Source organism: Hermetia illucens, chromosome 2 (assembly GCF_905115235.1).
Source record: "Hermetia illucens chromosome 2, iHerIll2.2.curated.20191125, whole genome shotgun sequence".
NCBI classification, from domain to species: Eukaryota; Metazoa; Arthropoda; class Insecta; order Diptera; family Stratiomyidae; genus Hermetia; species Hermetia illucens.
Genome location: NC_051850.1, coordinates 21,881,309 through 21,893,642, shown reverse-complemented (window position 1 = coordinate 21,893,642; position 12,334 = coordinate 21,881,309). Strand labels below are relative to the sequence as shown.

The 12,334-nt window shown below is 44.5% G+C and overlaps 3 protein-coding genes across 3 annotated transcripts in view; 2 read left to right on the top strand and 1 right to left on the bottom strand.

Moving 5' to 3' along the window:
- The window catches only part of LOC119647460 (cleavage and polyadenylation specificity factor subunit 5), a 153,091-nt gene extending 150,029 nt beyond the window's left edge, over positions 1-3,062 (top strand). Inside the window, exons 4-5 of the mRNA XM_038048392.1 lie at positions 2,333-2,447; positions 2,516-3,062. Of these exons, the coding sequence (XP_037904320.1) occupies positions 2,333-2,447; positions 2,516-2,537 (137 nt within the window). The 3' untranslated portion in view covers positions 2,538-3,062. The remainder of the gene's footprint in view (positions 1-2,332; positions 2,448-2,515) is intronic.
- A 7,567-nt stretch (positions 3,063-10,629) lies between these two features.
- Positions 10,630-11,171, top strand: LOC119647919. Its single transcript, XM_038049243.1, has 2 exons — positions 10,630-10,759; positions 10,827-11,171. The coding sequence occupies exons 1-2, from the start codon at positions 10,727-10,729 to the stop codon at positions 11,091-11,093; spliced, it is 300 nt and encodes a 99-aa protein (XP_037905171.1). The 5' UTR covers positions 10,630-10,726; the 3' UTR covers positions 11,094-11,171.
- LOC119647918 (probable small nuclear ribonucleoprotein Sm D1) lies at positions 11,157-11,881 on the bottom strand. Its single transcript, XM_038049242.1, has 2 exons — positions 11,726-11,881; positions 11,157-11,607 (listed from the first exon to the last, which is right to left on the bottom strand). Exons 1-2 carry the CDS (start codon positions 11,737-11,739, stop codon positions 11,250-11,252), a joined length of 372 nt encoding a protein of 123 aa, XP_037905170.1. The 5' UTR covers positions 11,740-11,881; the 3' UTR covers positions 11,157-11,249.
- Between the last annotated feature and the right edge of the window lie 453 nt (positions 11,882-12,334).

Below are 12,334 nucleotides of genomic sequence, written 5' to 3'. Positions count from 1 at the left end.
GGGGCCCAACAATTTTTCGGAGGATTCTTCTCTCGAACGCGTTCAAGAGTTCGCAATTCTTCTTGCTAAGAACCCAAGTCTCCGAGGAATACATGAGGACTGGCAAGATAAACTCAAACAGATCGAACGGTGTAATGATCGCCGTTTTGGGGACATCGCTTTCGGCGACGGGTATTTGATGGAAGGACTTCAACAAGTCAATTTTTGGAAACACACGTTTGTCAGCAAGGTGCATGGTGACATCCTCGATGTGTCACATCGGGTATTTGTCCGGGGTGGTCACAGCGTTGAGGCAGCGGTAGTCTGCGCACGGGTGCCAGGAACCGTCTTTCTTTTGCACGAAATGTAGAGGACTTGCCTAGGGATTTTTGGAAGATCGAAAGTAACCTTTATAACCAACGGCCGTGATGCAGTGCCGTAAGTAAGGACAGCTGTGCTTAACGCAGGATTTGCAAGCTCTGGGAAATTCTTCAATAACGCCGAGTACGGGGAGTTCCTGCTGACAGTGGATACAGTCTGGTGGAAATGTTGACTGACCTTGCCGAATGCGGAGACGTGTGTGGCAGGGTCCAAGAGTTTCCGGTTTTTAATTTCGTGGAGTGGAGTCCAAAAAGTTTGAGAGAATCGGCGCCTAGGATAGGGCGCGACATCTTGGAACTGCCAGCGGAACGGACACGTGAGGCATAGTGAAAAGATGAGGATTTAAGTCCATACTTGCTGATGGGGTTCCGTTTGTTGCAAACAACTTGTCAGAGGACGCCTTCTGGGCATTAGGTACGAAGGGGGCTGGAACGACGGAAGCATCTGCCCCGTATCCACTAGGAATTTCATCCGCGAAGTTGGGTCGTAGACCTCCAGGTGATTCCTCAAGAAAACACTAGTTGTCTCCTGCTCGGCTAGTGTTTCGATGCGTTTTCCATCTATCGCTTCGGAAATTACACGGTGAGTGGCACCGGTTGCCGCGATGTCAAACCATCTTTGCAAATAGCAAACTTGGTTGCGTGCCATGAGGAGCCCCACGCGCTACAATTTGATGAGCTGCCCTGGCGAGATCGTGCGCTGATGTGGCTTAGTTCCAACCGCAGCTCTTCAACCTGCTTCGCCAAGGAGTCGATTTCGGGGACAGGCTGCGAGCTAGTGTCGTTCTGAATCCTTGATATGACGCACGGTGCGGAGACGCTGGCGACGCGATCTGAGGCGATAGCTAACCTCCTCTGGTCATATTGGTCGTTAGCGGCTACAATGGCGTGGACGTGGGGTGGAAGGCGCTGTAACCAGCGATTTCACCAGAGACCCTGACATGACTCTGGATGGTGCACTGCAGGCGCCGGAATTGCAACGGGCGCTGGTCGTCCCGCTCCAAATCGAAAAGGAGCTGGCACGTCCTCTTGTCTTCGGTGACGCCAAACACCGTGGGAAGCCTTTGCTTAAGCGCGCCTGGTATCTATCAGTGTCAGGCGGCGTCTCTAGCTGGGTCAGAATCGCTCGTAATAGATTGTTTCGGAATTGCGCTCGACGCGTACCAACCACACATTTGGCTTGCTTTGCCAAAAGGCAACCTCCGGTCGACACAATAGTTTCGAGAAAAACACGTTAAAAGTTTCGAGTCTCGTTTCGCAGCAGAGACATTCTATGGTGTGAGAATTACAAGGGACTTTTTTTTGCACAAGAGCTCTTTTACTTTTTCCCTTCATTTGGAAGTAAAATTTAAAATCAACACTTGTAATTTGATGAATTCAAATTTCCTTCTAAACTGTCACATCTTTACGGTTTCTAGTGAAAATGGGGAGTTTAGAGAGGAGCCAAATTGGTGACCGCTATCATGTTCAGTCGCCAAACGAAAAAAAAATCGCGCCGAAATAAAGATCAATTTATTTTTAATACAATTCGCATTTCCATTTATTTCCGTAGTTTATGAAAATCTGATTATAGAAAAAATCGCTAAAAACAGGGACTTATTAAAACATTATGGTGTTGTTATCCGCGGTGACTGTAAAATAAAAAAATGTCTCCTTGCTCTTTTTTATATTTTTGTAAACACCCCGGGTTCTCTATCCCCTTATATAATAATGTGATGCTCATGGAAAGATTAAAAGTAAAAGGTAAGAAAGTGCCAAATTAAGCTTACTTTAAACAAGTACCGCAACAAAATTATACAATGTATGATTAGTGTAAAAAGCAGCTTCACCCCACTATTTTACGACGAACTGTGATTGTGTACAAAAACTGTAGATCTAAATAAACTGCTTTTCAACAGAACAAAATTAATTTTAATTTATCTTATTTCTCTCCATGTCTCAATCAAATGTTCCTCTAAATTCGAAAAATATAGCTCTTTTCGCGGTCCCGAAAAATTACAAGTTGGTAGCTGCCCCTCTATTCGAATTGTACGACAACTCTCAAGGATACGGTCCGATTATTTCGTCCCTTCCACAGGCGTTGTGCAGGTAAGTGTGCAGTGATACAATATCCAAGCCACAACACCTTAATATGACCACACTATATTTTTTTTTAGATTCAATTTCATTTATATGTGAGAGACAGCAACGAATCATCACCACCAGAACGAGCAACAACAACCTTCCCAACATCAACAGTCCAACCAGCAAACTCGCTCTCATTCGCATAGCTACCATCAACAATTGCACGAGGAGGGCTACTATCGGTGGCATCGATGATTCCTGAAAGCATTCTTTCATAATATCAAATGGAATATTGTTAACAAAATCAGAATTAGGATCATTTCAACCGTGTAAAGATTATTCGGCGAAGATTATGAATGTTAAAAAGCGGAAAGAATAAAATCGAGATAAATTATATAAAATATTTCAAATAGATGTAAACTTGTAATTTTTAGTGGAAAAGTATCTTTATTCACGTAAATTCTATATCTAGGCATCAGGTTAATTGTGTATGGCAAGAAAAAAAAAACAAACGAGAAATTATTGTGCATTTTATTTTTCTAGATTGAACATCTCAAATGAACACGCCTCGAAAATCCAATTCCATTTTATTTTCCTCATAAGTAGCATTATATTCTAATACAAATAAAATTTATAATTGACGCTGTCTTTGTTTCTTATTCTTTTTGTTATCACAGCATTGTCCTATCAATACCCACAACTTCTTTTTCTTCTTCAGCCTTTGTCCTGTTCAAAAGCGGGGTCGGCTCATTTTGAACAGTTTCGCCATTTTGTTTTGTCAAATGCCTGATTTGAATGCAGTCACGAGGCTTTCAAACTCTCCATGCAACGTGTCAAGCCGACTTCGATATTTAGACCAAGTGAACTCTCGTTAGCACGAATTACGTGACCACACCATCGAAGAATCTTCTCTCGCAATTTTTCCACGATCGTTGGACCCCCTTATCTATCGCCGATATCCTTATTTCGAAATTGATCAAGGCGTGTTACGCCCCTAGCAAAAAGCAACATCTTCATCTCCATTGCCGCGAGGTGCCGTTCATTGTCTATTATAGGCCGCCAGCACTCCTAACCATAGAGGGCGACAGAGCAGACGGCGTTGATCACAAAGTTCGTTGATACATTGATCACAAAGAATGTCCTTCATCCAGGTTGCGCTATCCGTTGGGGAGTTCCGTCCCCACGTACTCGAGGAGGGCGATCAGACCCGAGTCTGCAAGGGACTCATCTGAAGTGGCCCTGTAACGAAGCCTCACCGGAGTTTATCTGGTACCATCGGACCCGGGATGGCCCTCTGAGAGCATATGCTCCAGGAGAATTCCTGGAGGATGTGTTCTCGGCCCGGTTATTTGCGGTTGGCCCCCTAGTGGGAGTTTCATGGTGGTTGTGGTTATGCCCACAGTTAGATACTAGACAGCTACCTCACTCCCCCTTGCCCCTCAAGGGGGGAAATCAGTGCGAGTACACACGATTTCAAATTGTTTTGCCCTTGAGCATGAGCGAGATGTACCGAAAACCCGATCAGCTGTGTTTGACATACCGCCCGGACTTGCCAATGTATTGGTGAGATTGGCAAGTTTTTGCTTATGTATAAGTGAATACGTGAAACAACTTTTTGCTATATGGGTGAGCACGCCGTAGTACCAGAATAGCAGAAGCTCACCGATCTCTCTCTTACCAATACGATTTGACGAAGATTATGCCTTTTCCTTGTTTAGCGTCTCTGATGTGTACAAATAAGCTTCTGCAAGCACATTTGCAAGTGGGGTCATTTTTGTAAGGGTACTGCCTATAGTAGATCTACTGTGGTTATGCCTACATTGCGGGCAGAGCTCGAGCGTGGAGTTGCGCTGTACAACTCGGGTGCCGTATTCCTTAGTTGCGGCAGAGGTGTTAGATAGGCCTCGCATCCACTGGTATGAATGCTGAGCCTGCACTCAGTATAACCCAGGACCGCTGTGCTTGCATGGCGGGGCTCTGATTGTGGTCCCAAAATTAATCCGTGTCCGAAGAGGACCGTGGGATTATGCCTTCACGGCAGGTACTCACGTTAAACCCCCCAGGACTTTCATCCAGGTTGCGCTAATGCTTGAAGCAATTTCATAATGCAGTTCACCATTGGTTGATAAGGGCTATTCCAGTTCCTATGGTACCAGATAACCTCCGGGCGGCCTTCCGCAACGGGTTGACTGGAATTAGCTCGGTGCCGAGAACCGCATAGAAACTTGCCACCAGTGAACTACCGCTCTGCGTGCCAGTCGCGCTGGCAGTTACGTCACCGGGCTTACCGTGAGTACCTGCCTCGTAGACTTAATCCGACGGTCTTCTTAAGACATGGATTGATTTTGTAACCACAATCAGAGCCCGCGGCTCTCATCGGCCGGTTTTGATTCAGCCGACAGGGTTGCTGCCCCGTCTTCCTCCCCGCCACCTTTGAACACCAGTCGCGCTGGCAGGTGGAATTGCTTCAAATGTCGGCAGTGCTTGTGGAAGATGAACAAATTCTTCCGTTGAAATTTTCTCGAAATATTCTCGCCATCTAACCGTCGCGACTCGTCAATCGGTAAGCAAAGTACCGTTCTTGCCATTAACGCAACCAAAGTGTTCAATATCCTGTCTGTGATGGTGTCGGCTTTTGACAACTTGATACAGATGTCTCTTGCCGTCCGGAGTGTCGAATTTATCGTAAAGATTTTTGTAATGGAACTCTCAGGCAACAGCGATCATTTTCTATGCTTCCCGATTGACATTCTTGTAAATTTGGCAATTGACCAGTGTTTTATCTACATGAACCTTATGGTGCATTCGTTTCGCCTCACGGACCCTAATTTTGGGCATCGTCATTCCAAAGCCATATATCACGGTTGATGAACCGCTTACCAGGCTTGGTGGCCCCGAGGATTGCATATGCCGCTTTGTGATTCGTATTTTTAACTAGGTTTCGGCATTAGTAGTGGTTTTAATTGCGTAATGGAGATCATTTCTTCTTCTTCACTACCATTTAATGCACGGTGGCCCAGTGAGTTTCTCACGTTGTTTTTTTCGATTCGCAATCAATGGCCGATTTAAGGTGCAATGTTCTCATAGAGAACGGCTTCACAGTCAGTGATGGTGATAAAATGTCAACTTGTTATAAGAGTAGAGAGAGTCGATATGCGTTATACTGTTCCCACTATAAAATGCAGAAAGCTGAGACAATCGACTGATGAACCATGTATTCACAAGTACAAGGTCATGAGTGTCCAGAAAATTGACTGTACGATCGCCACCCTCATTGCGTTACAGGTCTTTGTATCGAGACGTTGCTATAAGGTATCTTCCTCGACATGGGATCGACCTGTTTGGTGGTGCGTATGGTGTGGAGAGTAAATCGTGTGATCGGCTGATATAATAGTGAGCTTCATAAGGCGACCATCAAATCATTCGACCTCTTTAATGGCATCCGGGAAACCCTCTGAGATGACAATAATAATTGTTCGCGCAACAACCCTTATTGGATCAGGACCTTGAAGTGTGTTAGAGCACCTCATTCAAGACCGTAGTGATACACCACAATACACTGTAGGAGGCAATGTATTCAGCATGGCGCTTGCCCGTGATTATTACCCTGATATTGTCGCCCCTCCCTAACGTGTGACCTATCCATTGCCAGTTCGGTCTGCTGATCAAATCGTTCACGCTCAGCCCATTAATGCAGCTAGAAACAGTGCGATGATCCGTCAAATTGAGAATCTGGGTTTTGTTGGTGTTTATCTTCAGTCCGATTCTCTATATTCTGTCTGTTTCCTTAAAATCAAAAGCCATTTGGCTGAGGTTCAGAGCAAACAGGTGTCGTTGCTTGTTCACTGAAGCCCTCCACGTCCTTCGGACAAGGCAACATGAAGAACGTCACTGACAACAAGAAGTAATAATATCTGTGACAGGATAAAAGCCTGACAGACGTCGCTTCCGACTTTAGCTCCGTGCTGCATGCGACATCATATGTCGCTCTAATATGGCTATTAGTATCTCCGGAATGTTCCTCCTGCGAAGAGCACTCCAGATACTTTCCCTGCAGACGTTGTCGAGAGCTTTGAAGCGGAGATCTAAACTCCGCAAACTATTTCAAAATGATACGCAGAGTTTTTATGTGGTCAATGTAGGAAAATACAGAGTAGAACCAGTTTTCTATCTGTTGAGCTTCTGAGATGTTCTTCGATGCGTTCTAGAATTATTTTGACTGCTATTTTTGAAACGCAGGGGATGACACAGATACTCCTCCAATTGTCGCACTCAACATGGGTTCCCTTCTATGGAATCCTATCGATCACTCCCTTCTTTGGAATTTTAACGACCATCTCCTTTTTCCACTTTAGAGGAAACGATTCTTAATCCCAGGAGTTCGGTGCGAGTGGAAGTAGCAGATCTGCACAAACTGCGACCCCATTCCGTTTGAGCGCATTGACGGCCAAAATGATTTCTCTTCTCTCTCTTTGGCATTCCATCTACAAGAGGCAGAACTTACCGGATGGGATATCGTAGGGAAATGCTCCTTCTACTTGTACAGCTGCTCATCATCGTGGATGAGTGGATTGCATTCTGCGGCACCTTCCGCTTCCTTGATCAGCACAATAATAAATTTTCCTTTGTCATGGCGCATATTACATTCATATTCAGGGGATTTTAGACGGTGTCAGAGTTCGAGCATGTCACGCGCCTATAGGGCCTTCAATCTCTTCAATTCATCCATCCGCTTCCATGATTCCGCATTCAGCCAAATCTTAAGACATACAGCCCATGCCCATCGATATTCTAAGGCGAGTTACTCAGACAAAAAGCTTTCCCACTGCCGAGCGACAGCTGGATCATGCAAGTGGTCGATGTTGGACTTGAGGGGTAGCAACTCTCCAAATTTGCGGGAACTAGAGGACGCAACACAAAACCGAACGTAAGCGACCATCAATTATTGACCCCTTTTGAGGTCAATGGCAGCGCCTCTCTTGTTACACACATCCAGGGGAGAACTCCTTAATCGACTGGTGATCGCAAAATGGTCAACCTAACTACTCGTACGGTGTCAGTGTCAAACCTAACTGACCTTATGGCTCTGTGTTCCACCAATAATCAAGTGGCGAAAGCTGCATAAATCCATAAACCTCCCATTAATAACGTTACGGCCGCCAAGACAGTGTTTCCCCATTACATTTCTGTGTAAAGGGTTGTCAAAGCCCATCTTGGCATTCAAATCATCAATCACATTCACAATATCACATTTCTTGAACTGCGTATGATTGCTCATAGAACACATCCTTCTCCATTGCACCAGAAATGTCCGTTAGTGCGCAGCATTGTACAATTGTGATGCTTCTTAACCTGGGCCGAAATTTTGCGATTAGAAGTCTGTCAGAAACGGGCTCCAAAGAGAGCACGACTTGCAGTAGCCGTCAGAAGCATCCCGACTCCGGATTCGCGACTGCTACCATTAGTTTTTCCAGAGTATAAAAGCACATTGTCATAATTATGGCATGATTGAGAGAGTCCATCTTACTTAGCTTAGGTCCAGAATGCTCAGCTTATATTATTCGAATTCTCGCTCGAGTTGACGAAAGTGAACATTCTGAAGTCCCTCGTTATTTTTCTCGAGGAGCATACACACATTCCAGAAACCAAGCGTAAGGTCAGTCCTTATCCGAGGCTTTGTTGACGTTTCGGTAGCAGTAAAGTTTCGAAGTTTGCAGGTTGCTAACTCACAAGTTGCTATCCTTTCAGTCGCCTTTTACGGCAAACAGGGAAGACTTTCTTTTTACGACATATTTATTTTATTGTATCTTTTTAATTAGAAGTTAACAATTAGTTTTCAAATCTTAGAGCTGAAATTCAGATATATTGCTCGCAGTGCTATAGAATATTCTCAAAATAAGATTACGGATTAGTCTATATAGACAACCTTCTGTTTGTCTTTTTTTTCAATTGATTCTCACTAGCCTGTTGTTGCAGTCTCCTGGTTAAGGGGTTAAAATAGGAAGCGAACCTTGATTCGTACTTTGTCATCTGGAATGAGATCTCCTCTCTAACTGTCTTAACTTGAAGGTCCCTGAGGATGTTTTCGTTTTTCATATACCAAGGTGCACCGGTGATCATCCGTAGTATCCCTTTGCAGCAACTCGATGTTAGATGCACCCGCTGAACCCTACAGCTGAATTCCGTAAGTCTATATTGGCTCAATATGTTTTCTTCACGTTAGTTTTCTATCCAGGTGTAAACCGAGATACTTTACCTCATTCTGTTGAGGGATCCTTACACCATCGATTGAGATCTTAGCACAATTTTGCTGGTTCAGAGTGAAAGTGACGTGGGAGCACTTCGTTTCGCTTACCAGAATTTTCCATTTTGTAAACCACTTTTCTCTGTGTTTTTTTGTGTAACCTGAGGATTGGTATGGACACTTAAAATGACAGTATCATTTATAAATGTTGAAGTTATCAGATTAGATCTGCGGTATAGATGAGATAGAGTGTCGATCCACAGACACTTCCTTGAGGGACTCCAGCTTGAATGCTGTACTCGCGAGACGTGAAGCTTTTGTATTTTACTCTGAAATCGCGCTCTAAGGCAAAAGATCCCAAAAATCCATGAAATTGTACTGGAAGCAGCTTCTTTATTTTAAAAATCAAACCTTCGTGCCACACTTTGTCGAAGGCTTGTGCCACATCCATAAAGACCGCTGAACAATACTTTCTATCTTCCAATGCACTCCTTATCTCAGAGACGATCCTGTAAACTTGTTCAATTGTACCATGCTTCCCACGAAAGCCAAACTGTGCTGAGGAATTAGTTTGTGCTCCACTAGATGTGGTGATATTTTTGAAAGTAGTAATTTTTGCGAAAACCTTTTAGAGGATGTATAGCAGACGTATGGGCCTGTATGATGCAACCTGCGTTTGATCCTTCTCACATTTACGAATCATTGTAATTTCTGGCCAACTACTGGCCTATGCTGACGATATCGACATCATGGGAAGAACGACCCGAGACCTACAAACTGCCTTCATCCAGATCGAGCAGGCGGCGCGAGATCTTGGACTGCACATCAATGGTGGCAATATGGTGGTATATGGTGGCAACGTCAGCACCAAAAACCAACCAACTAACAACATCAAACCGCATTGGTCAAACAGGAAGAATAAGGATAGGAGAATACAACTTTGAGACCGTTGATAATTTCTCCTATCTAGGGTCGAAAATCACAACCGATAACAGCTACGATGATGAAATCCGCGCACGGTTGTTGGCAGCCAACAGAGCCTATTTCAGCTTACAAAAACTCTTCCGCCGGAAATGTCTGACCATAGGGTCAAAGCTCTTACTGTACAAGACAGTCCTCATGTATTCCTCGGACACTTAGGTTCTTAGCAAGAAAAACTGCAAACTCTTGGCCGCGTTCGAGAGAAGAATCTTCCGAAGAATGTTTGGGCCCCTACATGAGGATGGACGATTCCATAGCCTACATAACGAGGAAATCTATGAACGATGTCACCACTAACAGTTTGTAGATAAAATCCGGCTCAATAGGTTACGCTGGGCGGGTCACTTAATTCGTATGGATGAGGATGATCTAGCCCGGAAAGTCTATAAGGGCAATATCTATGGTAGAACCAACAACAAATTTCAATCTATAATTGGAGCTAAAAGATCACAGCATCCGCACTTTAGGAGCATAAAGGAATATCTGGCTAAGGAAGGCAACGTCAACGTGGCCAAATACTGTGACATCCTAAAAAAGTTGAAAACAATTCAGAATAAGAGAAGGGGCATGGTTGCGAAGCAAGTCTGAGTGCTGCATGACAATTGCAGACCCACATAACCAACGTCATGAACCAACCAGCTTCGCTTGGACGGGCCGTTTTGAACTACCTCTTGCATTCCCCTGACTCATCTGGCAAGATGAGATCACAAATTTTTACTTTTATTTGGTTCCTCATCGTGCAGTCAGCGACATATAAATTTTTCGTTCCATTTGCAAAGTTAGAAACAATTATTTGAAAATTTGGTAAATTTGATGGAAAAGCAACAAATTATGTATTATATTCACAGGCCACATCGAAATTGAGGATAACGAATTTTATACCGGCCATTCTCTCGCCTTCAGTCCCATACGTCATCTACACCATGTCTGCCATCTATGTGTCAACTTGCGCACCTTCAAAACTCACCAGAGTACCGTCCTCAAGAGCTGTGAGACAAGTTGCCACTTTCACTTTCTTACTCTTAGTCACTTAAGACGAAACATTCCTCGCACAAATCTTACATTTTGCAGAGACAAAATGAATAGCCACTCCTGTCCCATCACTAACCAGGTAGGCGCCCGTCTCTCCACAGAAAGAGGTAAAAGTTGAAGCAACATTCATTCATCTTCCCCCGCAGATCGAGTCCATAAATGACAGCATCACAAGTCTGACCCTGAGGATTCGATCCCTCGAGGACATGCTAGATCACCCGAACCTCCCGGAGAACAAGCGGATAGAAGTGGAGACCGAGCTGGTGGAGATCAAGAAACTCATCGACACTAACAAGGAAGTGCTCGCGAGCCTCCACAAGGAGAATCGGAAATCGTTCCTCGTCGCCGCCTGCCTCATGTTCGTTTGTTTCTTCGTCTATGGCGTCTACTGTATGCTGAGCAACGACTTGTGAATCTCCCCGCAAGGACCTCGTCAACCTGTTACCATTCTCTCCATTTGTACAAATATACAACACTTTACACTTAGGCAATTCAGTTTAATTTAATTTCTGTTCGCTTCGACAGTGGTCTTAAAGGCTAGATGTACACAAAGTGAGGGAACTGGAGTGTTAGCGTCGTCCGCGGCCGCGGGAACCTCTGCCTCGGGGCCCGCCACGTCCACGCGTGCCTCTGCCCCGTCCCCTGGGTCCTCCACGGGCGGCGTCTTTCTTCTTTGCTTTCGACTTGGGTGTGTCGTCGATCAACAGCGTCTCGAGCGGGAGACTGTCCGGCAGAATGTAGTATCGAATGTTGTTACCGCGTATGCTCAGCGACTCCAACTGGACGGGATCGCGGTTCTTTATGGTCATTTTCACTGCTTTCAAGTGTGTATTCATGGCCACGTCGACTCCAGTGATTGTTCCGTGCACTTGGGTGCCGTTTTTCAGTTCAATTGTCACAGTTTCGTGACTGAGTTTCATCAAAAACCTGAAATAGGCGGAAAGCGTTCAGTGAGAGGTTATGTTGACATTGATAAATTGATGGCGGGATTGTTACGGTGCCGGTGTCCCCACGACAAGGAGGTTCTGTACACGCTATTACTTACCTTACTAGTTTCATTGTGGAGTAGTATCTATGTCTACGATATTCTAAACTCGAAAACAAGCCGCGAATACTATTACCGTCGCCTTCCTAACCAAACAAACAATCGCCGGTGACAGCTGCCGCCGATGGCATTACCATGCATTTCGTTTCCAGATATTCGCCGAGTGGAACTGTGGTGAATTATTGGGGACGAAGTTATCTTTTGTCAGTTGGACGAAAAGCAATCAAAGTGAAAATCTAGAAAATAGTCCACTCAAAGGATTTTTCATTAACTCAATACTAAGTTACTAAAGACAGCACATCAGGTAGGACAATTTTTTATTAATAATTTTACCCCCTAAAACCACCCCTCGCCAAACTACGACTGAGTTGTCCCCATCCAGCTGCTTTTTTGCATATTTAAATATCGTTTTTTTTGGGGGAGACCCTGTGGTCAACCACAGCACTTAAGTTAGAACTGGCTGTTCCTCAGAAGTTTATATCACTAGGCATTTGGCTTTACTCTTTTCAGTCGTCTCATTTTATTAGAGATGTCAGCCAATTTTCGGACTTGGTTATTTTCGTGTGATCGTAGTCGATGTCTATGCGTAATTGCTTGGACGATTTCACT